Here is a 25617-nt window from a genome sequence, read left to right as displayed (position 1 = left end):
TTTAGAAAATAAAATCTATATTTCAAAAATAACTTAAGCCTCTGTACTTAATTGGCTACATTCCACTACAATGCTTTGTTCCGTGCAATGTATGCAGTAATTGAGGTCAGAGTTGTTCCCATTTCCTCTTTTAATTAGCGCGTATTTTGCGTGGTGAAAAATTTGTGTTGGCACATGGAGTTCTAAAAATGGAAAAAATGTGCTAAATTGATGAGTTTTACCTGTGGGAGCATGTTCATGTTTATTATCTATATAATTTAGACATCATACGTGTAGATATCACAGCCTACCTTCCTGACATAACATACATATTTTGGTTTAAAAAAAAGATCAAATCTCTATTGAAAATCAGAGGTAACTTTTAATATATATGCATACTGCCGTATAATAAATACAGTATCTCAGATAATGGTAGAAACTGTATTGTACCCTTAGAATAGTAATAGTAGTTTTGAATAATTTTGTTGTTGTTGTTTGTGCACATCTCTGAATTTTACCACTGAAATTAAGGGCACTCTCCCACTGGGCAGATTTAATCCTCTAAATGATAGGTTTGCGGTTTTGAATTAGATTTTGCAGTTTATGAGCTGCAAACACTGTCCAATAATATTGGGAAACTCAGAATACGAGACTAGTCTGTCACTAATTTGCTACTTCAGATACACAGTAAGGGAAGATAACTGGTAGATAATACATGAAATTTTATTTTGTCCATATGAGTGTATATGGCAATTGGCAACAAATGATTTCGTGTCTAGAATTCAAGCCCCTAGGACAGTTGGAAAGGACTGCGTTTTCATCAGTCAAACAAGGGGTGGACAACTGTGGGAGAAAGAAATGAAACCCTTTTGCGTTGGTTCAAAATACAAGGTAGCTGGACTTGTGTTTCCTGTCCCTAAAGAAGCAAGACTATTTCCAAGGATATTTTGTTTGAGGACTGTAGCAGCTTCTAGGAAATAGAAGTATCAAAAGAAAAGGAGGAACAAAAGTCTGATTGTCACAGTGTTTGAGTTTGGAAATTTGAAGGGAGCGTTCTCTGAGTTAGGCTTAATTGTGCTGTTATTATAGCTGTACTGTATATCAGTAGGTGAATAAAGATAGTGGTCAATAAAGTAGGTGAATAAAGACGGTTAGTGTATTATAGGCCCATAAATACTAATTTTATAAAATAATAAATGTAGAGTAATGTTAAATGGAAAATTTTATGGTTTTTAACAAGCTAAACTACATGAAGATGATGTACAACATATTTTACAGCATTTCAGTTATATCTCATTTATTTTTGCTTGGCATAAAATGTCAATACCTTTCTCATGTGAGTGATCTGGAGGAAAGCAAGCAGTGTTGCTCACTAGTAAAATAATCAAATGAATCTTTTGTTACTGTTCAGGTGGACCCTGAGGTTTTTGCTGCGCTACCTGCTGAGTTGCAAGCAGAGCTGAAAGATGCATATGATCAAAGGCAAAAGCAATCAGAGCAGCAACCTGCTAACACTTGTGGTGAGTATATATAGTTGTACAGTAGTTTTGCATAGGAGTTGTTTACTATTCAAAGAGAGTTATGCAACTCTAAATAACAAACTGGAAAATTTAACTAAAGCTTCTGTGAAGATGCTGTGAAGATGTCGAGTTTCTATATTTATTTTTGACAGACTGTCAATTACAACCAGCTGTGGTCTCATTTTGCAAGCAGATGCCGAGCTTTACTTAAATGGGTAATTAATTCAATTCATGGGGACCATGGCACTCAACTTACCCATGTCCATATGTTTGCAGAATGGAATCTAAACTTGATATGTCTTGTGATTTAAAGTATTGCATCTTCAGTACCTAAGTTAGTTAAACTATGTTCAGACAGCATTCTCGTGGTTCCCTGAAACCCATAGCACTGGTATGGGTTTCAGGCAACTAGAGATATGATACATCTCACCATATGTCTGATAGCCAGATGGTTTTACTCTGAGCTGATCACCCAGGTCTCCTTTTTATAATCAGTAGAAAGAAGTAAGATTAATTCCCTGTGAACATGCTTTCTCATAAAATAGGTTGGAAATGTCGTGTTCACTGCCAGTTAAATACTGCGTTATTATAATCAAACCTTGATTTCATAGTCAGTGGACTAATGCAGATATGTTAGTATGATGGAATGAGAGCAATTTCCTTGGTAGACTACAATAAAAGCAGTTTGGGGAGGGAGGGGGGGGGTAGCTGCTGGTTTTGCTGATACCCGCTAAGGCTTCCCACCAGTGGTTATCTAGGTGGGACGGTGCTCTGACTGAGGCGAAGCAATTTGTCCAGTAGGCTTCAGATTTCACCAGCTGCTCATACTCAAGCACTGAAATGCTCGATATTAAAAGGCTTGTGAATAGTAGTTGAGTATCCTCTGAGTACACTAATGTCTAGCAGTGCTTTTCAAATACTTAAAACATTGCCCATATCTGGAATGGCATGTGCGTGTTAAAGACGCATTATCTAGGTTATGTTCTCCCAATTGATCCATAGATTTTTATGGAAGATAGAGTCCCCCTTTCAATGGAAAAGTATTAAATTTTAGATGTATCAACCACTGACTATTCCTGTGTTTTTCAGTGTCAAAAAATCCTTTCCTACACCTGAAGCATGCAACAATGAAAAATAAGAAAAAAATCAGGAAAAAAAATCCAGTCAGTCCTGTAAAAAAGATTCAGAGTCCTTTGAAAAACAAATTCGTTGGTAGCCCAGCAAAAAACATGCTGTCTACATCTGGAAGCCCACAGAAGCTAATAGATGGTTTCTTGAAACAAGAAGAAACAGCTGCTCAGGTAATTTTAACACTAACAGCTTTCAGTAAAGCTATGTCTGTTTCTTTAGACAGTCCATGTTCACAAATGCAGCTTGTTTTCTTTACTGGATTCTTTACTAGGCACTTATCTATGTATATATATGGTGTTACCATATTTGTCAGACTGAGCATTTTCAACTTTTATGTTTGGAACAGCCAGAAGCAGTTCCGTCAACTTCAGATTCTTCAGGCCCATCAGCTCTACAGACTGAACAGCCTGGTTCATTTAGGCCACAAGCACCCAACTTAGCTGGAGCTGTTGAATTCAATGATGTAAAGACGTTGCTGAAAGAATGGATTACAACTATTTCAGGTATGGGATGTCATGCTAGTGGTGTTCTTGCATGTATCACAAGGAAAACTTTCTTTTTTAGTAGGCTTTTTGTACTTTCTTCCTTCTTCCTTCACTCATCCTTTCAGTGGTTACTTTTCACAATAATCTTGAAGTCTCACTGCCTTGCAATCTTGGAGTAACTTGATTCTTCCTACTTGGTTGTTATTCTGTGTTTTTGCCAGCTCCTGTTTCTTGCTTAACAGGATGAAAATCTACCTGCTCTCTCTTCAACCCATTTGTCAGGCCCTTGTCTTATGCCTTGATGTTACTTGTGGGGGAGGTTTTCTTATTTTGTCCAACGCATTACAACCACTAGGATGAAAACTATTGAAAGGGAATTCCTGTTTTATGAAGATGTCATTTTAGAGGCAAAGGAATGTGGGGTTTTTTTTTTCAAAATAACTGCTAGAAAGAATTCTGGAATAAAGTGCAAAAGTGTAACACCATTGCTAAACTGTGATTTTAATTTTAACATGTCAAACAATTAGCCACGGTTTAATATCTTGGGAAATCTGACCTGCAAGATCCTTTGTACCCTGGACGTTGCTATTCTCCTAAGAGTTTCTAAACAGCCATTCCATTCTAAATCCCTATTTCTTTTCCTTTTGGTTAATATTAGCTTGGCTGTCATTTGTTCTTACTGAAGAAAAAGAAGAGGTCTATGAGACAGATATTTCAGGACCTTGCAGCCCTTTTATGTACACAAATTCTGATGTTGGGGGGAGGTGTGGGAATACAGCAATTGTCACATTGGCCCCTGATGCACTAACACTGCAGAATTTCTTTCTATTATATTCAAATTGTTCTATGATTGTATTCTAAGTATACTTAGAGAAAAGTTCTCTTTTTTTTTTTTTTTTATTACAGATCCTATGGAAGAAGACATTCTACAGGTTGTAAAGTATTGTACTGATCTGATAGAAGAAAAAGATTTGGAAAAGTTAGATCTGGTTGTTAAGTACATGAAAAGGTAGCTTAATTGCTAGTATTTGTGACATTTGGACTATTTTTGTTAGAATTTACGCACTAGATGCTTCAATGTGAGGCCACAAGCCCATTAGACATTCCACTGATAAGTGTAAATATTTTAAGCTTAAATTTTATTCAAAAACAGGGTGGGGGGAGAAGTTGGGCTGGTAAAATAGGTAATTTGTGAAAAATTAAGAGTAGCATTTCATAGTATTTGCTACAGTCTTTTGTTTCTAGACAAAGGATATCTTTTTTGCCAGCATTATCCCTTTTCTTCATCCTGTTTTCATTCATTTTTGGTGGCACCTTAGATCTTTCCTTTGTTTCACCTGATTTCATTCTCCTGTATCCAGATCCTGTCTGACCTCCAACCTATTAAATCCATTTTTATTACTTAGTTATTGTGCTCCTGTTACTCTTCCCACGAGTCAGGAGGCCCAAGTTCCATTTATGACTTGCTTACTAACTGATACTTAACGATAGACTCAGCTTTCTGTGTCTTAGATCTGGAAAATACTTATTTCACAGAATTAACACCCAAAAGACTACAGCAATGTAAAAACTTCACTATGCTTTTATATAATGGGATGTCTTTAGGCCTCAGAAAATGCAGTGCAGTTAACTGCAATGTTAATGTCAATGCTGTATAGTAAATTCTTTATAAAACCCTTCAGAAAGCATCCTGTCCTGTTCATGTCCCATTCCTGGTCCCTGTATGTGAGAATTGCATCAATGGCAGCGTGTCTTTCCAAAGCCTGGTAACAAGCGTACGACAAGGAATCAGGAGTTGGGTGATACACAGTTGTCTATATGATACTGAAATTAGGTCTTCTAAAGCTGTAAGTGTAGGAACCCTCTGCTCTCCTGTAATAGTGATCTGGAAGGGGATTTTGAGAGTACAGAGCTGCTTTGTTTTCCTTAGGCATTTCCTTAATTTGCTTCTAGAAGCAGCTGAATGATAGACTTAACTCGTAGCTCTCTGTGGGCCTCCATGATTTGGTTCCATTTTTAGCAATAAACACAATATAGTGCCCCCCAAACCTATTATTTAAATGTCTTAATCACCCTTGGCATTCATTGGAAGAAAAAAGTAGTGTATATGTCTTGGGATGAGGAAGGAAAGATCAGGATCCAGGAGCTTCCCATTTCTGATGCTTCAGTATGAAGTTGGTAGAAGGTCACCGGTTTAATCCCAGGCTTACAACCACTTTAGAATGCTAACATTTACAAGCTGGTGTGACACTGCTCACATCAGAAATTTCAGCACTGAATGGCAGAGGAATCTGCAGCATTAGGGTAAGACTTGTTATATTTGGAGAGATAGGGTTTTACCAAGATTGAATCAAAATACCATTCATAATGAACTGTTGTGATCTTGTTCTCAGCATGAAAACCAAAACTCACTGTAAAAAAGACTGGTTCTGTAATGGTAATTGTCTCCCTCTTCTTCCTTTTCCCCTTCAGGTTAATGCAGTCATCTGTGGAATCAGTTTGGAATATGGCATTTGACTTCATTCTTGACAATGTTCAGGTAGTTTTACAACAAACTTACGGAAGCACATTAAAAGTTATCTGAACTTGTAGTAAAGAGCTTGATGAGAGCCTGGAGCTCTCTGCTAGCTGTGCCATAAGTGCTTGTGAGGTATTTGCAAAGTGCATGATAGTAATGCCCTGAGTTTTTATAATTTCAAATTTCTTTTTAAACAACAAAGTGTTTTGTACATTTCTTTTCAGAAAGTGCCAAATTTGTCAGTATTGCATGTAAATAATTGTGTTAAAATTCTTTTATTGTAGTATAGAATCTATTTACAAAATGTTTGTTTATAAAGTTTTATGGATTTTTACAGTGAAGTGTTTACAGTTGTTTAATAAAGAACTGTATGTATATTTTTGTACTGATTCTATTTTGTGATGCTTCAGTTTGAATATAGCTAATCCCTTTTATTAAAGCCGCAGCTTTGATTAATTTCACAAAGTTTTACACAGTGATACTGCCTGAACACACGTAGGAGACTTCTGTACATTCACCTGGCTGCTTTTTGCTTCTTCTCCCACTGACTTTATTACAGAGTTTAAGCCAAGGAAATAATATTAGCTCATTTTCAGTTTTATCTTTCAAAGACAGAAACCAGTGTGGCCAAGCCACTCCCAAAGCACCCACGGTGCTAGCTGAAGTGTAAGTGCGTGCTCTGAGCTCTGTGTATTCAGGTGTGCTGTTACTTCTGGAGATGTGTGCTCATGGAGGAGAACAAATGGAGATTTTTAAACAGTTACCCAAAAGAAGCACTGTAAAGGAGCTAGGGAGTAGCCTGTATTGGTCCTCTGTGTTGCTTCTACTTAGGATAAGAGCCACGTTCCACTTGTAAAATACCATAGTTCTCCCCAGCCTGTGACATGCATTTCCTGTATGTGACCTAACAAAATAGCTTGTAGCGAGTAGCAGAAGTGAAACAAATAGTCCTCTCTCTTTGTGTCCGTGGTAGGGAGGGGTATGCTTGCATCTCTGCAGTTTGTGTTTTGGGCAAGTCTGCTTTTTCCAGATGTACACCAGCCTCATATAGTCATATTTGGCCCAATACGTTGAAGCAAGGCTCTTCAGGTGCCTGGAAAGAATGAAGACCACTTGAAGAAAACCCAGGTGGTAAGAAAAATCTTTTCATTTTCTGAAGAAATGATGGGGGCGGGGAGAGAATCGGAAGTACCCCACATAATCCTGGATGGGTGTGGGCCCACCTGACTGTAGAATTGAAAGCTGGAATGGAAACTGGAGCTAGCCCTGGAGCAGGACTTGCACCACCAGCTTAGCTGGAAGCATCTCAGGGGAGGAAGCACACGGCAGGAGCTGCTGCACTCTCAGGAACGCCCTGCAGTCGCTTCACTGGCTGCAGCACAGGTTACAGCAGTGACAGCATTTTTTAGCTTTACTTTGTGCCCTAGGCCTCCCTACAATAAGGCAAGGGATGAGGGAACATTAGTAGGCGTTTCCCTCGACTTTAGTAAGGCTTTTCGTAGTATCTCCTGTAACATCGTCACGTACAGGCTAATGGATACACGGATTGAAAACTACCTGGGCAGGCAGACCCTGGGCATGGTGATCAGTGGCACAAAGTCCTGTTAAGAGGCCAGGCCCAAGTGGTGTGCCCACACAGTCAGTACCAGCTCCAGTCCTGTTCAGTATCTTCATTAATGACCTGGATGATGGGGCAGAGTACACCCTTGGCATGTTTGCTGATGAGACAAGATTGGCTGATGAGGCAGAGGGCTTTGCCGCACCTGGAGACCAACAGGCTGGAGAAGCGGGCTGCTGGGAATCTTGTGATGTCCAGCCAGGAGAATTGCGACGTTCTGCACCCAGGGAGGATCCACCCCAGGCACTGGGGGCCGGCTGGCTAGAGACCAGCTCTGCAGAGAAGGAAGGCCCTGGGGGTTGCTTAAGCCAGCAAGATGCCCTCACAGCAAAGGCAGCCAGCAGCCTCCCAGGCTGCATGAGGAAGAATATCACCAGCCAGCCAATGGAGGAGATGTTCCCCTCTGCGCAGCACTGGTGAGACACAGCTGGAGTGCTGGGTCCAGTTCTGAGCTCCTCGGTACAAGGGGGACATGGACATACAGAGCAACTCCAACACAGGGCCACAAAGTTGCTTAAGGGAGTGGAGCTTCTCTCACCTCATCCCACAGGGAGAGGCTGAGAGAGCCGGAGAAGAGGCAGCTGGGGGGGGGGTAAGGAAGCCAGAGACAAGACACTCCTCTGGGGTATCAAGTGAAAGGGTACAAGATACTAGGCACTAACTAACTGGTACAAAACATTCCTTTTCAACACCCACACACACCTCCAGAACAGGCTGTCCACAGGCATGGTGGATCCTCCAGCAGTGGAGATGCTCCAAACCCAACAAGACACAGTCCTGGGCAACCTGCTCTGACTGCCCCTACCCTGAGCACAGGGAGGTTGGGACTTGGTGACTGCAAGCAGTGCCTCTCTGATAAGGCTGATTTTTCCAGCTCAAGTTAGCTCATTAGGTATCTGTCTATATAACTGCATCTATTTGTAGATAAGTATCTGTGGGGGGTGGGGCCTTATCTGAATCAAGTTGTCTAGGTTTCCACTAGTTTCTAGCTGGGCAGAGCCTCAGTGATTGCTGCTTTTGAAGCTCCCTTTTTCCCCCCATTTAAGAAAACTGGCATGTTAGCTGTTCACATAGCAAATACATTCCTCTGAAATTCAAGCAAGCATTTTACTAATTAGGTTTCAGGTACACAGCTCAGGTTTTGTGCTGTGAAACTAGCATTTAAAAAAAAAAATAAAATTCAAAGCATTACTTAACTGAGCAAGGCTATTTGTAATTATATTTTCATGATCCCTGCTGCAAGCCCTTACATATTACATTCAAGAGTTATCTGCTTCCTTAAAGCCTTTTAGTGAAGGTATTTCCTAAGTTCCACAACAGCAACCTGCAAAAATAGTATGACCGTTTTCCCAGGGTTTTTACCTGTGGGAAGAACACCCTTCCACATTCGAGGCAACAGTCAAGAATACATCAAGACCACAACATTTGACATCCAGGTTCTTAAGAACTTTTTATTAGTGTAGTTTTCATGATTGCATAGTTTGCAAAAGAAAATTATTACAATTAAATGCAGTTTCCTCACTGTGATCATTCTGTTCTGAACCACTGACACACCCAGTGATGTGAATTTGCACCACGCACCAACCATACTGAAAAGGTCCTGTTCAAGGGCAAGTTTAAAGTCTAACAAACCGAAAAAAATCCAGTAAGTTAAATTCCATTGCCAAAGGAGGTAAGTTATTAATGTAATGGTGTCTACCAATCCCAATTATAAAATCCAGATTTTTCCTGACAAAAAAAGTAATCTAAGTGACAGAAGTCATCTGATCAAACTGCTTATTGCAAGTTAAATTGTTGTAAATATTTTAAATGCTAAAAATCTCAGCTACATGACAGATTGTTATCGATTTTGTTTCAGCTTGTGCTTTGGAAAAAGTGTTTGTTTAGCTCCCCTCAGCATGAGCTGTAAGTTACCAGGAGACTACCTGATCAGGGGTACAGCAAGCTGTCATCCTAAGCAGAGAACCACAGGGGAAGGAAGGAAGGAAGGAAGGAAGGGTGGGAAGATGCTGGGATTACAGACTGACTCCTGGTCATCACAAACATCATCAACCAAACGCCTTTTGAGCTGGTTCAGTCCCACGCTGTCAGATGACTCAACAGTTTTGATGCAGCATCCAAAGTCACTGCTCGCTTGCAGACAACCGTTCTGCAGGTGCTTACCACAACTCTGAGCAGCAGCTGGAGAAGAGATGCCACCTCTAAACTCCTCCCAGCAGAGCCTCTGGGAATTTTGCCTTGCTAAACACCTGGCCTGCAACTCCAGTGCTTTGGGAACACAGTAGGAGACACGAGCCACCGAGATCACCACCACGTGCAGCGCACGTTCCGCCAGGGGAAGAAACGCCTTTGCTGGAACACGCCTCCATTACTGTGCCAAGCACAGAGAGGCAAGCCTCCGCCCGGCATTTCCACATCTGTCAGCCCATGAAGTGAAACTTTGTTTATTGAAGCAAACTGTAAAACAAATGGGCTACTATGTCCATCTCCTTTATTTGCGGCTCTGCGTTATAATGATTACAGGTCGACTTTCATGAACTGTACAAGCAGTAAAAGGCGGCCAACTATGCTTTACATCATTGTTTCACACAAAGCAAATACAGAAATATCCAATTGCCTAATTTTTCTATTTAAAAAAATTTCTATAGGCACAAAGCAGAAGAATGTTGGAAAAGAGCGTCAAGGGAAGAGGTATGCATAAATAAAGAAGTAATTCTTACATCAAAAATGTCCCAAGAATCACAAAGTCTGCAGAAGCTTGGTTAATCAAATACTGCAGTACTGATCTCATCAGTATAAAAGTGAAAGAGCTTTAGTTCTGTAATAAAAATTCAATTTATTTTATTTTGGAGAGAGGGAGGGAAAAAGGGTGGAAGGAAGGTGTAAGAGAAGGAAGGGCAAACTTTAAAACAGCAGCCAGTATTAGGAAGGGCAGTAGGAGAGGTGAACAGGCACATTGGAACCATGGGAACATGTAAATTGACCACTGTCAAACCAGTGTAAATTTCTTGGTTTCTCATGGAAAACATTTTATCCACATATTTTCCTCCCAAACATATATCCAACACTGTCTTCAATATGACTTTGTTGGTAACTTTTAGAACAGGAATAGCGCATTTATTCCTGCCTCCCCATTGCTGTAAAAAGTTATCTAGATGATTTCAAACACTTTCTTCAGCTCTACTATAAGCTGCCAGTCAGACTTCTGCATTTCATCCCTGAACCAGTCCTTCAGGGCATCGATGGACTGACGACTGATCTGTAATACACAAGACGAACCCATCAGAAACATACACATGCATATTAATAAAGGCAGCTTTTAGTGCATTGGAAGCAATTAATGTGAAGAAAGGGCATCAGTTTGCACAGCAGGAAAGCTCATTCTAATCCCAGTTTTGCTACTGATCTGCTGCATAACCTGTCACATTTGTGTCCCTTCTTTCTCCTTGCATCCCTTAACTGGTCTTCGAGACCACAGCAGCGCAGACCATCTTGCGCCTCGTGCGGTAAGGCAAGAACCTGTGACCGAAGAGGATCTCCCACTGCCCACAAGGTCCCCAGCACCACTCCCAGTCCCTGCATCTCCATCTGAAAAGCCCCCGTGGCTACTTGCCCCCCATCTGTGGGTACATGCTCCCAGTCTGTGTGTGGCAGGGGGTGTCTTACAACATGGTAGCTAAAGCAGTTAGGAGTGTGGAAAGCTTAGGAGTGTGGAGAGCTGTGGCTTTGCTTCTGACAGCAGAAAACTGAGCAAGGGATCAACTCCTCATCTAAGCCCAGTGTTCCAGAATGAGAGCAACTAAAGTATTGCTGTTTATTGCACAATTTCAAAACTAGGCAAACACAATCACACTGTAATACCATGGGAGATTGCTAAGCTGCTCTGAGCACCAGCTACACACAACAGTATGCAAACAGCTCATTTAGCATTTTGCCCTCTCAGGTGCAGTAAGCTGCAAGGTATTTTTAGCTGCAGTACATCATTCCTTCAGTCCTCAAGGGGCACTACTACAAACCTCAAGACAAGGCTACAGAAAAACTCGGCTGAGCAATGCCACACACAAACCCATTTCAAGTGTCTGTTAGTCTCTGATGGAAGGTTCCTAGTCTGTTTTTCAGGCTTCATGTCACATTTCCACTTCAAGCAAGCTACTACTATGTCAAGCCCTCTCCAAAAAATGCAGATTGCTTTTACCTTACTGACGAGGATATCTGTTGCTTCAAAATGTCGTCCATACATTTTAGGTGATTCACCAGGAATAGGTTCTATTTTAACACATACTTCTTGGCCTTTTTTTGCAACCTCCACTGGTTTATGGTTTATTTCAATACTTGTAACTATTCCAATTTCAACAAACTGTAATGCAATGAAGAAGCTGTAATACACATCCACAAAACCTCTGTGCACACACTTTAAATTCCTGTTTATATATACAAACTTGCTCATATGAAGTACTGCACTAGTGCAGCAGCCACTTCAGAACTGGCAAAGCAAAACATATTGCACTGTAAGCACATCATACTGAAAAGGGCGGTGACATCAACCTATCCATAAGTTGATCTGCAATAGCCCATTTGTTATCCTTTAAAATGTGAGGAGTTACTTCCCCCCTTATTAGCTACCAGGAATGACAATTTTGCTCGTTACTTTATATTGCAATACAGAAATCACAGCAGGGGGAGGAGGGTGGTTTACTGGCAGATACCCTCTAGCCACACGTCCTGGCAGGGCCCTGCAGCGCTTGGGAGGCCATGCCCCACTACAGGACTCAACTCTGTTCTAGCAGGGAACAGTAGGGTGGCTGATCACCGGGAAAGAGACTTGATCTAAAAGTGTGAATCTCATCTCCTACCAAAGCTCTGTACACCAGGGAAAGGCATGCAAGCATTTCCTGGTGCATCATCCCAGGAACTACCAGGTAGATCAAATGTCTGCTGGGAAGAGAAGCTCACTTACGTTTTTGCTAGGTACACACATGGGAGTCCCCTGCTTCACCTGGCCGGCCTCCACAACTACACCCATCACTATTGGGTCACGAGAGTTGAAAATGAACTGAGGGAGTATTTTCATCTTGCAAGGAAATACTGCTATATGCCTGGAAGAGGACAAAGAAAAGGCATTTTGAAATAGGTACTGGAAGAGTGTACAACAGCAATCAATAGTTCTGCGTTCTCCCACGCTTCTTGGGCATTTACGTTAGGATGCCACTTGGGGAGGAATCGAGCAGGAAAACACTTTTCCAATCTTGCTAATTCTAGTCAACACTTGATCTTCAAGAACTATAGGGAACAATAATCAAGCATGGCTGGCATGGATTCTATTTTGACTCGCTTGGGCAGTCAACTAAGACCAAGACCAAAGGAATAGTAATTTTACAGTATAATTATGGTCTCAGAAGAGCACAGGAATAGAAATATTGTTGCCTCGATGCATCACAGGGACTCCAAAAATTCAAGATTTTTGTTTGTAAAGTGAACAAATAAGTTTAAATGCTGAGGTATACAAACTCAAATTGGGATCAATATGAAATGAAATACACTTTCATTTATTTTGTGTGTCCTTACTTTACTGAGGATCAGCCAATGACACAGATTCCAAAAATTAATTCTGGGTCCCTATAAACTCTTAAATGATTGCATATTCATATTACTGCAGTCAGAATTAAGCCCTGTACACTGGAATTGCATAAACATGAAACAATAGAATCCAAATCGCTTTAGTTTTGTTTTCTTAACTCTGCAAGACTAACCCATCTGTCACAAACTAGGAACAGAAGCCAAGTATACAAAGCAAATGTTAATAAGAACACTCCACATTACATGACAGTTTTAGCTAAATCTTGTAACTGCTTCACAACTCTCGCCCTACTAAGCCTAATCCCAGATGTAAACAATTAGACTGGCGTTACTGTCCTATCCTCTTCCTCCTTTCCTTCCTTCCCATCAGAACTTCATGCTAAATAATAATATGGCAACAAAAAGTTAAATACAATTTCATTTATAATAAAACAATTAAGACATTTATTTGGAAAGCATCCAGAATAGGATTGCTCTTACTTACTTGAATTCCTCTTGTTTCTGTTTTTTGTAGTCTTGTCTATATTTTGTGAAGGCATCGAATAAGTGATAAATTATTTCAGCACTAAAAATTCGAACTCCTAAACTATCAGCCATTTCCTGTGCATCACGTTCAATCCTCACATCAAATGCTAGAATGACTGCATATCTGTAAGTAAAAATAAGTCAAACAGTTTACTAGACAGACCGTAGAACCAGAGCTAAGGAGGGGGCCTTTCTGAAACACCACTGTGTATTTATCAACATAGTAAAGCGAAGAAGTTACTTACTGTGGGTCATGCTCCAACATAACTGATGCCTTCATAACATCTTTTTTATGGACAGGACCTATATTAATTCCTGAATACTGTTGAAGAAGAAAGCCACATAAATCAGTCACTAATCTTTCTAAGTCAAAAGTGAACAGTTACCAACTAAAACATAGAGACAACAACATCCAACACAGCACAGAAGTACTTACTGGCACTTCTGATGTTTTAAGAAATTCAAGTAATGCTTCTAAAGAGCCTAAAGTAGAAGCCTGGACATAAACACCTTTCTCTTCTAATTTGATTGCATTCAGTGTTTGCTTCAGTTCATGTATTAGTTCATCCTTTAGGACAAAACAAGGAAAAAAGCAAGTTTTAGTTCTATTGCTATTTATGCCTCTGGGTACAAAGTCTTTCTGTTCATGAGCTGCTGAAAGTATGACAGCCATACTGATAGGTACCAACTTACAGACCTGCAGCGTAAGTCATGCCCAGCCCTGTGGTACACTGCTGCTTGTTTCTGGCATTAGAAAAGTCTGAACTGAACTTGAGGATTTTGCAAGAAGGTGATCATAAAACACAAAGCAGATGCCCATCTTGGGAGTTAGTAACATTTCTCTGCAGACTACACATGGCTCTCCCCAGCACTTTAAGTTTCTGCTGGCAAGACTGAGTGAACACACATCCCTCACTGTGTGGCAATATCTTTGGTTGCCTAACTAAGGATCAACAATAAAAGCAGATGCTCCTAAAACTGTGAGCTGGAAAGGATTCTGAACACTTTTTAGGCTTAGGTACAAAACAGAGGATGCAAGAGCAGCAGGGCCATTTTGCTGTTGTCAGAGAGGTTAAAAAAACAAAACAAAAAAAACCTAACACATTTTTAAGAGCCCATGCCTTTTAAACCCAAACACTCAAGTCTCTTCCCCTGACAGATAAATGGGTGTTGCCATTTACTTTAAGTCTTCACATATCTACTATTAGTGCAGTGCACATACATACTCTCATGTACCCAGCAACAATGTCTGTATTTGGAGGATCTGAAAGATTAGCCTCCCTTTAGAAGCAAAGATAAGTAGACAGAAGGCTAAAGTAAAACTATGGTTAAAAGTAAACTATCAACATGTGAGTTTCATTTTTAAACTAGCTTCCTGACTTTGGAGAACAGGAGCATCTCATGTCAATTTTGGCTTTAAGATAGCTACATTCTTTCCTCTGCCATTTTTAAAGTGTAAGTCACAAAAGAAGTTTACTATAGAAGTCTTACATCAGCTTTGCAATTATGATAGTTTGAAGAACTTCACTAGCAGATACTTGCCTAATATAATTTAATTGAAATATATGCATAAGTTACTACAAATACCAAATCAGTAATTAACATATAGTCAAATTATGCTATGATACTTGTTTTCAAACCTTATTCTACCAGCAGAGATGCCCCAGCAAAATATCAGGGAAAAGCTAAGGGTCAAGATACTAAAAACATCACCACACTAATGCTTCACATGGACACAACGCTACAGCATGATCTTGTAACAGTTCTTAAAATGCAACCAAAAAAAGCCAGTTACTTGCATACTGGGCTTTCAAGATTTGAATGAGCTTCATCACCAGAGAACTCAGTTACCCTCAGTTTAAGTGTCTTATTTCAACATTAGCCATCTCACCTTGAGGACTGGGACTTCATCCTCTTTATAAGCTACAAGTAATGGCAAACCAGCCAATGTTTTTTCCAAATCTTTCCCAAGAATCTTCACACCTTGAGCAGCAACGACCTCTTTGTGCTTTTCATACTGGTTCTGAAAAGGAGAACACACCCTAGCAAAGAGTTCACATAGATGCTACACAGCAGTACGAAGTAGGGCTGAGCAGCTAAAGAACTTGCCACCAGCAAGCACAGCAGAGAGCATGACAGTGAAGCCCAGCAGCTCCCATCTTCCACCATTGATCTTCTCTACTTTGCATTTGCATGTTTCAGTCTGCATGCTCCTCTCCCTTCAGATACTCCCTACCCCCACCAAGAGAGGCAGGACAGGGGGAATCATCTAAAAACAGAGAGCAGGTGGCCAAAAAGGCATTATACACTAGAAAAGAGTGAGCAGTGATAGGCAGCTGCTCACTAAAAAAAGAAAAACAGCAACTCAAATTCAGCCCCACAGGGAAGTAAGGAGAAGATGCTGACAGCTCAACTAAAGCACTAAAGCTTAGCTGATACAGCCCAAGGCTCTGTGCAGGAAAAGCCGTCTCATTCTCCCAAGGGAGGCCTCCCATTAGCCTTCTCATGTACATAGTTCCATGCTCGATTTCCCAGGTGCTCCTCCCCACACAGGGGAACCTCGAAGATCTCTCCCCACTCAGGGCATGGTTCTAAAGCATCACAGAAGCAGTTATTTCCTGAAGACCTTTAAATCAATGTTGGAGGGATTTTTTAATTTGTCTTTATTTCTTTTGTTTAGGAGATGTCCCATCCCTTTCTTGAAACTGCAAGGCAGCTTCCTTCCTCAGTAAGCACTTTGTTCCTGCAAGCCTCTATTTTTTAGCCCTCCACCCCAAAATTTGGGTCTTATTTCAAGGATGACAATTCCCCATGGATAGGCTGAATTGAAATGTATCCTCATTGCCTGCTTCAAGAAAAAACAGCTCCCTTAGATCCAGTTCCGCAGCTAGAGGTTCCCAAACCCAGTGTTCTTCATCGTGGTGCTGGTACCCTATACTCCATCTCCCACCAAAGTGAGAAACTCATCTGAAGATCTTGTTGATGGGAACCTGTGATCTGTTATGTTGCTTTTCAGTCCCACAAGAAAACCTCAAGTCTCATAAACTGGTCTGTGAAACTCTTATCTTCTGCTTTAAATAAAGGGAGGCAAATAGATGGAAATGCTTTCAGTTCATTCCTCACAGTACCAGAATATATTCAACAGCTTCCAACAAAACAGAGAACAATACCTAAGCATAAATGTCAGTTTTCCTTTTGCCATTTTCTAGCCATTATCAAGTTATTACTGTAAAGCTGCGCTCCAGAGCGGAGAGCCTGACTTAGATTCTCCAAGACAACTGTCCTACCCCACAGCTGATTAGACTGCCATACACACAAGTGGAAAGAGTGGCTCTTGTCTTCCTATTTAAAGCAGGCCAAGAAGCTCTTGCTCAGATTCCACCTCAACATCAATACTGCAGCCTTCAGCACCTCTGAGGCCACAACGGTCTCACAACAGAGGACCACTACAGCAGAGAGAGAACAACAATGTCAAACCAGGCCCCCGCAACTACTAGTGCTACTTTACAAGAGTATCTAAGTTTAGAGGAAGGAACTAGATTAAACACTAAGGACTACAGTGGCCTGCAGGGACAGTTCTCCAGTGAAATGAAGCACACCACAATTGTTATAGCCTTAGATTAGGACCCCACCACTAGTTTTCCACCTCTAAACCAAACCTTTAAGGCCTGCCCTATGACATTCACCTAGGTTATCTGTACAGTTTTCTCTGCCTTAAGCAAAATCTGTGCAGACACTTATTCCTCCCCCTTGAAACAGGAAAAATCAGAGCAGCTCTCTTCATCATCTTTTAATTGTATGTATTAATATTAATGTATTTATAGCTGTTCATTTCTGTGGCTCTCCTCCTTTCATGGAAAGCAATACAGGCAGGATCTCAAATTCAGTGTCTCTCCCCAGTCTATCAAAACTAGGGCAGTAAAACCTCCAACAACTCTTGAAAATGACAAAAGGCTGCAGATTCTGCAGGGATCCTGATCATCACCACTCACCAACTCCTAGCAACTCACTTATACACTCAGATTTGAGAAAAGCAAACATGATTTTTGTTATTAAAAAACCACTTTTATTAATAATATGTACTTTAACTCAGAAGTCACTGTACTAGTACACTCCAATTTCCATTTAAGATGGGGATCTCCCTCTCACACATAGCCACCTGCTTGAATCCTTTATTAAAGCATACACATCTTAATCCTCACTGCAAGGCAACTCCTTGATCCTTTTCTTTGCCGCTGTTATAACAGACACACCAATAGGTATATACAAACACATTCACAAAAACACTGGATCTGCACTGTCTTCCCCTTTAAGTCATCCTTAGATACTGCTAATTTAACTGCACTCCGCTACATTCTCATTTTTTATAAAACTTGGCGCTTTTTTTTCTGGTTCTGAATCTTCTCCAAATGTCAATACACTAACCAGTTTCCATACCTTAACTCGTAGCTCCTTCATAGGAGGAGGTAGCAGAAGACCTCTAATTTGAGTTACTATAGGACCTTCTACCCCAGGAACAATAATGGTGTCTCCTTCTTTCAGGCGTCCATTAATCAAAATAACATCTATAGTGGTGCCCATGCCTGGCAGTGCTTTAACCTGAAGGAAAGGGGTAAAAAGTTACTCCCTATTTAAGCACTTCAAACACACTTTTTTTTTTTTTTTAACCAGGAAGAAGGGTGCAGGGAAGGGAGAAATTTCTAGATTAATTTCAAAGAACAGCTGTTGAATTACCTCCATGACTTGAGCTCTCAGCTCCTGACACTCAGCCAGTCTCTTGGTCAGCATAGTTTGTGTTAGCTCAACAAGAAGAGCTATCAGACTTCCCATGCCATCCCCTGTGTGAGCAGAGGTAGGTACAAGAGAAACAAAAGTGCGAGGATCCTTATTCTCATAAAACAAGGCAGCGTTCAAGCCCTGGAATCAGGATTAATAGTTATATAGGGAAAAACATACATACACATCCATATTAACAGCAACATTAAACCCCATTCAATTCCTATTGCATTTTTTAAATCTCAGTTTAAAAAAAAAAAAAAACATTGTTCCTGACAGTATGCTATGGAACATGAAGCCTCAACCCACACTTGGAAGCAGTATGGGATAACTCTACAAAGCTAATTACCACATCTAGCTTCTAGACAGCATTGTTTGTCTCCAACAGAAGTTCCCAGAACTGATGTGATTCATGCCCTGCCAGCAACCAAGGGAACAAGAGACAGATGGGATTCTCTCAGGCGATTCCCAAAGAGGAAAAGAATAGGGACAGAAAACTTAATCTGCTATTCATGACTCCATTGACCAGGCACAGCAATTAGCTGCTACTTTTCTCCAAAGTAGCACTCTAAGGATGGAGCAGTTAAGAGATTAATTTAACAACAACAAATTTTGGTTTGAGAGGTAAACACCAACATGTCAGAAAAGATGCAACAGTTTTCTTGATATTCCAAGTTGTATTGTGGAAAGAAAGGAAAAAAAAACCAACACCCAAAACCCTGAGCAAAAACCCACACACACAAACCACACCACCCACCCACCACCTTTACTATCACTTTTGTTAACCAAAGAACCTTCAATATTCCAGCCTACCTGCTTTGCAAATTCCACGATGATAGCTTTTGCACGTTCCTCAAATTCATCTTTCGTATTCTTTTTCTGTTTCTTTAAAGTGACAGCTACATCTGTATCTGGACTTTTTTTCCAGTCATATAACCTATCAATCTTGAAAATACAGTAATATGTCATCTTACACAGCTTACGGAAGACCATCTTTATGCTTATGCCACACCATCTGTGATAAATGCTTTACCAGCCAACATAGCTAGCCATCTATTTGCTCCAGTAATCAAATTAAATCTTTTTATTTGCTTTAGCTGCTATATTTATCTCTGTTAATGTATTTACCCAATGTCAGACAGTATTTCATGACAGCAATACTACTTCAGGTTTTAAAAATTCAAGCTATAATAATCTAGGTTCATATGGGAAAAGTTTATATACATTAATTACATCAAGTTTGAGGTAAAACATTCAGAAGACACCAACATATACCTTCACATACATAACAAAAAAGGTGGGGGGGGGTTTTCCTGAAAAGAGACTGTACTAGTTTTGCAAAGAAGGTTTAAAATTTACTGGTGAATTTGGGCCCTTTACCATGTTGCTACAGAGAAAGGATCACAGGGGGGTTGTTCAAAAGACACAACTGCAGACTTCAGAAATACCTCCCTAAGTAGTTTTCAAAGCAGGATGGACTTAGTCCAAGAAACTATTACATTTGCTGTACAAATCAAAACCACATCTTTAGAAAACAGATTACAGCCTGGTCAAATGATAGAACTATAACCTGAAATGCAAGAACTACTGGCTATTTAATCTCAGGCTCACTGTAGGCCTTAACACCTCTCCATCCAATATTCATTTTTAAAAAGCAGGTGTTTTCAGCAATGAAATAATAGCCGCCTCAGTTTCAACAGCCTTCAATCGTAATGCTTACTTCATTTTTTAAAGTGTACTGTAATTTTGATAGTGCACACGAATACCCTTCTGTAAGTTCTCTGTCAGCATGTCAGATAGTATCCAAAGTCATTGGACACAAGCAATTTCCTTATGGTAACTCATGTAAGCCATCACAAACAGCCAGTGTAATTTCTCATGCACGGGATTTCTAAAAACAAGGCTGAAAATAACTGGCTTTACCATCTAATATTGCAGAGCCTGAAATACTTCCCACCAGTGATCAACATTACTGTTCCATGAGCTTAAAAGCCAGCTTGTCTTCAACTCAAACTAACAAGCATCAGTAGCTAAAATAAAGTAAGACTTTTCAACACAAAGCTTGTCTTTCAATTTTATCAGAAAATGCACACAAATCCATATAAGTAGGTGCAAGAACCCCCCCCCCCCCCAAAACTGAAGTACAACTTCAGAAGTGTGAACCATATACAAAAGTTACATAATATAAAGAAACTTATCAGTAAGGACTCTGATAAGAACTGATAGATTGTTCTGCAAAACTCCTGTAAAGCCATTAGGGTATCAAGGACATAAAAAAAATGCAATAGAGAGGATCTACGAGCCACCGCTTTAGACTTTACACAAACAATTCAAGTTCATGGAAGAAAGCAGAAAACTGTCAGATGCCAAATATACTATTAGAGTAGAAAAACACACTATTAGAGTAAAAAACTATCTTACCTTGTTGAGAGCTACTATAAAGGGGCATTTCTTTGATTTCAACAGATTTATTGATTCAATTGTCTGTGGCTCCAAACCATGCATGATGTCAACTACAAGTATAGCAATATCACAAAGTGAGCTTCCTCTATTTCTTAGATTGCTGTGGCAGTAAGAGGAAAGAAAAAAAGAATCAGTCACATAGCAACAGAACTTTAATAAAAACACCAAATACAATGTCAAACATACACTGACCAACAAAAAGCTAAAGCTGATCAAGTAGTTATTTTTCCCTCAAAAATGTAAACTATATCAAAAAATATTCAAATCATACTGTGTAAATTCCATTTAACAGAATATGTTAGAGTATGTGTAAGCAAAAATAAGAAACTAGTATTCTCCCAAGAGTTTTCCTATTATTCTATATTTTTTTACAAGTTGAGATGTGTTCTGATTTTTCCTGAGTGAGAATTCAGACGGTTACAATGAAACACAGGAGTGCAAAATCGAACAAGATGGTTTATTATACAATACTACATAAACACTAAGATTATCAGACATCTTTGGTGCCAAACAAAACCTGGCTAGAAGATGAAGAGCTGTAAGTGGTATGATGCCGAGGAACTGATCGGAACATTACCAAGTGCCCTAAGACATGGCACTGCAATGCTTGCAAGGTTTATGTTTAAGAATGTCACATCAAAGTCTTAATCCTTCTGTTTGGAGATTTCACCTGAGCACTACCACATGAGTACAGTTATGCATATCACGTTTTAAACTTAGGAGTTGATTTAGTGGCTTGCCTGCATGCCACTGGTGTTCCTAGACAGCATATGATCTCTGCTAAAGACTCAGCTGACTTGTGCAACTGGTTAACTTTCAGTATTATGAACTCAGTTACCTTAACTGGGACACTATGAACTGAAGGCTAGGACAGAAGTTTTAATTTTTCGTAGCAGAGTACTTATGTCACCTGAAATCCTCACCTTTTCTTCTCCAGCTAGCTTCCTACTTCCGTCTTTCCTCTTACACTAACTATTAAGAAACAAGTTATTTACATGCTTTTTCAGATAATTCATGGCTCAATTGGCACAAAGACAGAAAATTAACCAGATATAAAAAGCACCTGCAAACTAAGCAAATCCACTTACTCCTCTACTTTAGGTTGTTGGGTTTTTTTAAAGTGAAAAGAAACACAATGGATTAGGCAAAGACCTAGCACTTGGTTAAAAATATATCTAGACACTCTAGCCATCACTTCTGGAAAGTACTATATTGTGAGAAAACATTACCTGAAAGACTCATGTCCTGGAGTGTCGATTATCAGCATGCCTGGAATTTTTATGTTCTCTCTGTCAAACTAACATTTCAAAATATTAGCCATCTTGTAAAGATTACAGAAGAAGGAAAAAAAAAAAAAAAAAAACAACCGCAAACAAAAAACTAAGAGCTGGCAGCATTACTGACAGCCTTTACTTTAAAATTCCAGCTACATATTTTAAGAAAGGCCAGCACCCTCCAAACCAAATCAGTCAAACCTCATTTCAATATAAAAAAAATGATGCAGCACATTCCCCTAGGTATCAAGTGGCCATAAGCTCAGCTAAAATTTGTAAGACAAGACAGCCTACAGAGGAAAAAATAGTTCAGGCTCATGAGATTTATCATTCTTGTCTTGAAGATTTCCTCCTCTCCACTGACTTTACATTTTTAATAAATTGAGTAAAATCTTGGAAAAAGTCATCACTACCAAGGATTTTCAGTCAGCTGCTGCTGCAAGCAAAATAGAATATAGTATCCAAAACAAGCAATACAGAACAGTTACTATTTCTGTAACAAAATAAAATTCATCACCCAGGAATTGGCCCAATTTCAGCACACACAGTAAAAAGGTAAGTTTTTAACAGAAAATACACTCAGTAAGTTTCAAAAGTCTCAATTTACAATCAAAATACTGACAAATAAGCAGTCTCTGTACATATGTGTACTGTCCAGAACAGAGTGAGCAGTATTTGTGTATTTTTCTGAAGAAGTAGCAATGCATTAACTGAAACCAAACATATCAACTAAAATGAAAAATGAGACAGCCTCCCCTTTGGGCAGGGGGGAAGGATAGGAATTAAAAAACAATCAACCCCAATATAGAGACGGGGGTAAAGTACATCTGCCCACGTCAGGAAATCTCACAAGGCCTTAACTAGTTTACATTTCGTATTTTTTTAAAAAACAGTCTTCGAAGTGCTACAACTTACATTTTTCACCATCTTAGTTTGCTCGTTAATAGCTTCAAGGGGAACATTAGTCGCACCAATCTGCTGAGTGATACCACCAGCTTCACTGTCCTGTACATGAGTATGGCGGAGCTAAAGACATAAAAAGACCAGAAATACTTACATGTAAGAGACTAAAGTAATCTCTTTGAGTATACTTTAAGTCTTTCTATTTTCAACAAAAAAAACACATGCATAAACAAGATGCACAGGCAGTGCCTTCACATTCCACATCTTACCTTGTCTAAAATTTTGGTCTTGCCTGTGTCTACATGCCCCAGGACACAGATAACTGGTGCTCTAAGCTTTTCAGTGTTCATATTTTTGCTGTTTTCAGCTCGTCGCTTCTATGCAAGAGACACATAAAAATTGCTAAGTATAAACCAAAAACCACAACTCACCTCTTGACTTGATTACATACATATATAAAACAGTTAACTGGAACTTAAGTTTTCAAGGCAGTTCAACATCTGTCATCCCTCTTTTGGCAAATCAAAAATTTACAACTAACAGTTAAGTTTTTGTTCAGTTGGGTTTGTTTACATTCTAGTAGGCTAAGTTGTTATACCCACTAACATGTAGCTTTGTTGATGGTGCATTCTGAAGAAGCACCTTGGGTAAGGAAACAGAAGACATTAGCAGCCCCAAAAATGTTGAACAGTTTAGAAATACATCCTTTAAAACTCTGAAATATCTATCTGTAAAGGATAAAAGCTTCCTTCTCCAGGAGGGGGAGAGGTGGAGGGGAACAACACTTAAGTGCACATTCTTTGTGATCTAGTTGTCTAAAACCAAATACTTCATCTTCAGGCAAAAACCAGGTATTTTTTCTTAATTAACCCAATTTCTGGACCTGCCTAAATTTTAGTCATGGCACAGCCATCATTTTGACAAATAAGGTTGAAAGACTTTTCAATGAACTGAACATTAAGTTGTTTCTTATACAACACAGGAGTCCAGCTGTTCAAATAAAGCTGTATCTTAATACCTCGATTCTCCGTTTAGCTTTGTCATAAGCACGCTCTTCCTTAGTGCGGTCATCATCAGAGTCGTACTCAGAATCAGAGCTAATTTCCTTGCTGGGCTTTTTTTCCATAGATTGCTTTCCAACAGCTTGGGAGTCTGCCTCTCTCTCATCTGAAGTCTTTTCATCCTCATCTTCACTCCCTTCACTATCTTCAGATTCTTCACTCTCTTCTTCATCTTCCTCCTCATCTTCTTCCTCCTCCTCTTCCTCATCCACTTCATTTTGTTCTTTGACTTCAATATGGACAGGTTTGCTCTCTGTCAAAAAAATCCAAAATCTAAAGTAAAAATTCTCTATCAAATTCACACTTGCGGGGGAGAGGGCAACAAAAAAAACCAAAGAGAGACTACAGTAGAAGAGTGAGGACTGAGAGTAGGTTCCAATCAAGAAGTGCTATTCAAGATAATTTTTCAACTTTCAATATAAAAAAAAGTGTTTCATGTTCAGAGCTGCTGACTTGTGTTTAGAATCTGTGCAAGCAGCCTGAGTCTGGGGTGAGGGGAGGAATGATATTATCAGCACACTTAGCATGACATTGTTTGCAAATATTCAGATGAAGTGACATTCTTTAAAGCTGTATGCTCTTCATAAAGGAAGAAATGCAGTAACACCTTCAAACAGAAAGCCAAAATACTCCAAAATTCAACACAATATGGATTCTGTGTATTACTGATCAGGAATGCACATTTAAGCAGAAGTAACAAATCAGAACAAATAGTCTCTTGTACACCTTTTAAAAATCTCATCTTAAGGTTCTCCTAGACTGTTCAGATAAGATTAACGTTTTTCAGAGGAATTCTTCAGTAAACAAACAAAAAGAATTATCAAAAAGTAATTTTCTTTCTTTGAAAGCTTCCCGTTTATCATACTTGCAAAAAACGTAAGAGACAAGCTAATGAACACTTTAAAGCCATGCATTCTCTTCCTTACAGAGCTGCTAGGAGGCTCACTGCTCTTAGAGATTAGTTATGTTTCCTTGCTACACTGAAAGTCCATCAGCTTAGTAATACATTAAATCTAATTCCCAGGAAGGCTCTTTTTCTGGATCACATTGCCAGATCCTTGAAATCCAAGCAGCAAGAAGTGGGACGTGACATTCTCCCCAGGACAGTGGCAACACTACAACAGACTTTCAAGAAGGTGAGCAGCCCTTAGAACTCAAAGTAGAGCAGTCCAGCACCACAGGAACACACACTTGTGCTGAAATAAAATCGATACTGCTGTACATGTATGTATATGAAGTACTACACTTAAAAGCACAGCTGCCAGAAGTATAGGGCTGAGCAAGACAAAAAAATACTTGATGAATAGTCTTTTATCTTAAGAAACAATGAAGACGCATCATGGCAGCGCTAAGAACAGTGATCAACTCCTGTTCAGGAAGACTCGCAGCAATATGGCTTTCTCCACCACTGGAAGAAAACACCCGAGAAGTTATCCCTGCATTCTTGTGCAGCTCTAACCTCCCCATAAACATTGCTGTTGGCCACAGACAGAATACGGGCTTTGGCATATAAGCACTCCAATATGAACATTCTGGCAATTCTTTCCTTTCTTCTGCACCTGCCTCTCAAAGCAGCAGATGAGAGAAGGTATCTAGAACATACTATAATGCATGCACACTAACCTTCTCACCATCTTAGTCTCCCACTTTGAAAACCTGTCTCAAAGGCACTCTCCTAGATGTTGCCAGATTTGTGTAGTAAAACAGTTATGGCTTTGGAGTGGTTACTAGTGGAATACAGTACCAAGTAAAAGGTTTCCCTAAACTCCCAGAGGTGGTTTAACCAC

General features: G+C 39.7%; 2 protein-coding genes across 12 annotated transcripts in view; one reads left to right on the top strand and one right to left on the bottom strand.

The window, feature by feature from the left end:
- Window positions 1–6010, top strand: part of REV1 (REV1 DNA directed polymerase) — a 63111-nt gene extending 57101 nt beyond the window's left edge. For all 9 annotated transcript variants that reach the window (XM_069770073.1, XM_069770076.1, XM_069770070.1 and 6 more), the window contains 5 exons: window positions 1391–1499; window positions 2589–2800; window positions 2977–3133; window positions 4022–4124; window positions 5588–6010. In XM_069770073.1, coding sequence (XP_069626174.1) covers window positions 1391–1499; window positions 2589–2800; window positions 2977–3133; window positions 4022–4124; window positions 5588–5699 — 693 coding nt within the window. In that variant the 3' untranslated portion in view covers window positions 5700–6010. The remainder of the gene's footprint in view (window positions 1–1390; window positions 1500–2588; window positions 2801–2976; window positions 3134–4021; window positions 4125–5587) is intronic.
- A 3715-nt stretch (window positions 6011–9725) lies between these two features.
- Window positions 9726–25617, bottom strand: part of EIF5B (eukaryotic translation initiation factor 5B) — a 39475-nt gene continuing 23583 nt past the window's right edge. For all 3 annotated transcript variants that reach the window (XM_069770067.1, XM_069770065.1, XM_069770066.1), the window contains exons 10-24: window positions 23788–24083; window positions 23039–23146; window positions 22782–22892; window positions 21822–21889; window positions 20551–20692; window positions 18943–19074; window positions 18088–18270; window positions 17791–17952; window positions 15245–15376; window positions 13790–13921; window positions 13599–13675; window positions 13313–13477; window positions 12209–12347; window positions 11447–11608; window positions 9726–10510 (exon numbers count right to left, since the gene is read on the bottom strand). In XM_069770067.1, the coding sequence (XP_069626168.1) occupies window positions 10403–10510; window positions 11447–11608; window positions 12209–12347; window positions 13313–13477; window positions 13599–13675; window positions 13790–13921; window positions 15245–15376; window positions 17791–17952; window positions 18088–18270; window positions 18943–19074; window positions 20551–20692; window positions 21822–21889; window positions 22782–22892; window positions 23039–23146; window positions 23788–24083 (2117 nt within the window). In that variant the 3' untranslated portion in view covers window positions 9726–10402. The remainder of the gene's footprint in view (window positions 10511–11446; window positions 11609–12208; window positions 12348–13312; window positions 13478–13598; window positions 13676–13789; window positions 13922–15244; window positions 15377–17790; window positions 17953–18087; window positions 18271–18942; window positions 19075–20550; window positions 20693–21821; window positions 21890–22781; window positions 22893–23038; window positions 23147–23787; window positions 24084–25617) is intronic.

The sequence above is a fragment of the Haliaeetus albicilla genome, chromosome 25 (genome assembly GCF_947461875.1).
Source record: "Haliaeetus albicilla chromosome 25, bHalAlb1.1, whole genome shotgun sequence".
Taxonomy (NCBI): domain Eukaryota; kingdom Metazoa; phylum Chordata; class Aves; order Accipitriformes; family Accipitridae; genus Haliaeetus; species Haliaeetus albicilla.
Note: the sequence above shows the minus strand (reverse complement) of the source record. Positions and strands in the feature narration are given on the sequence as shown.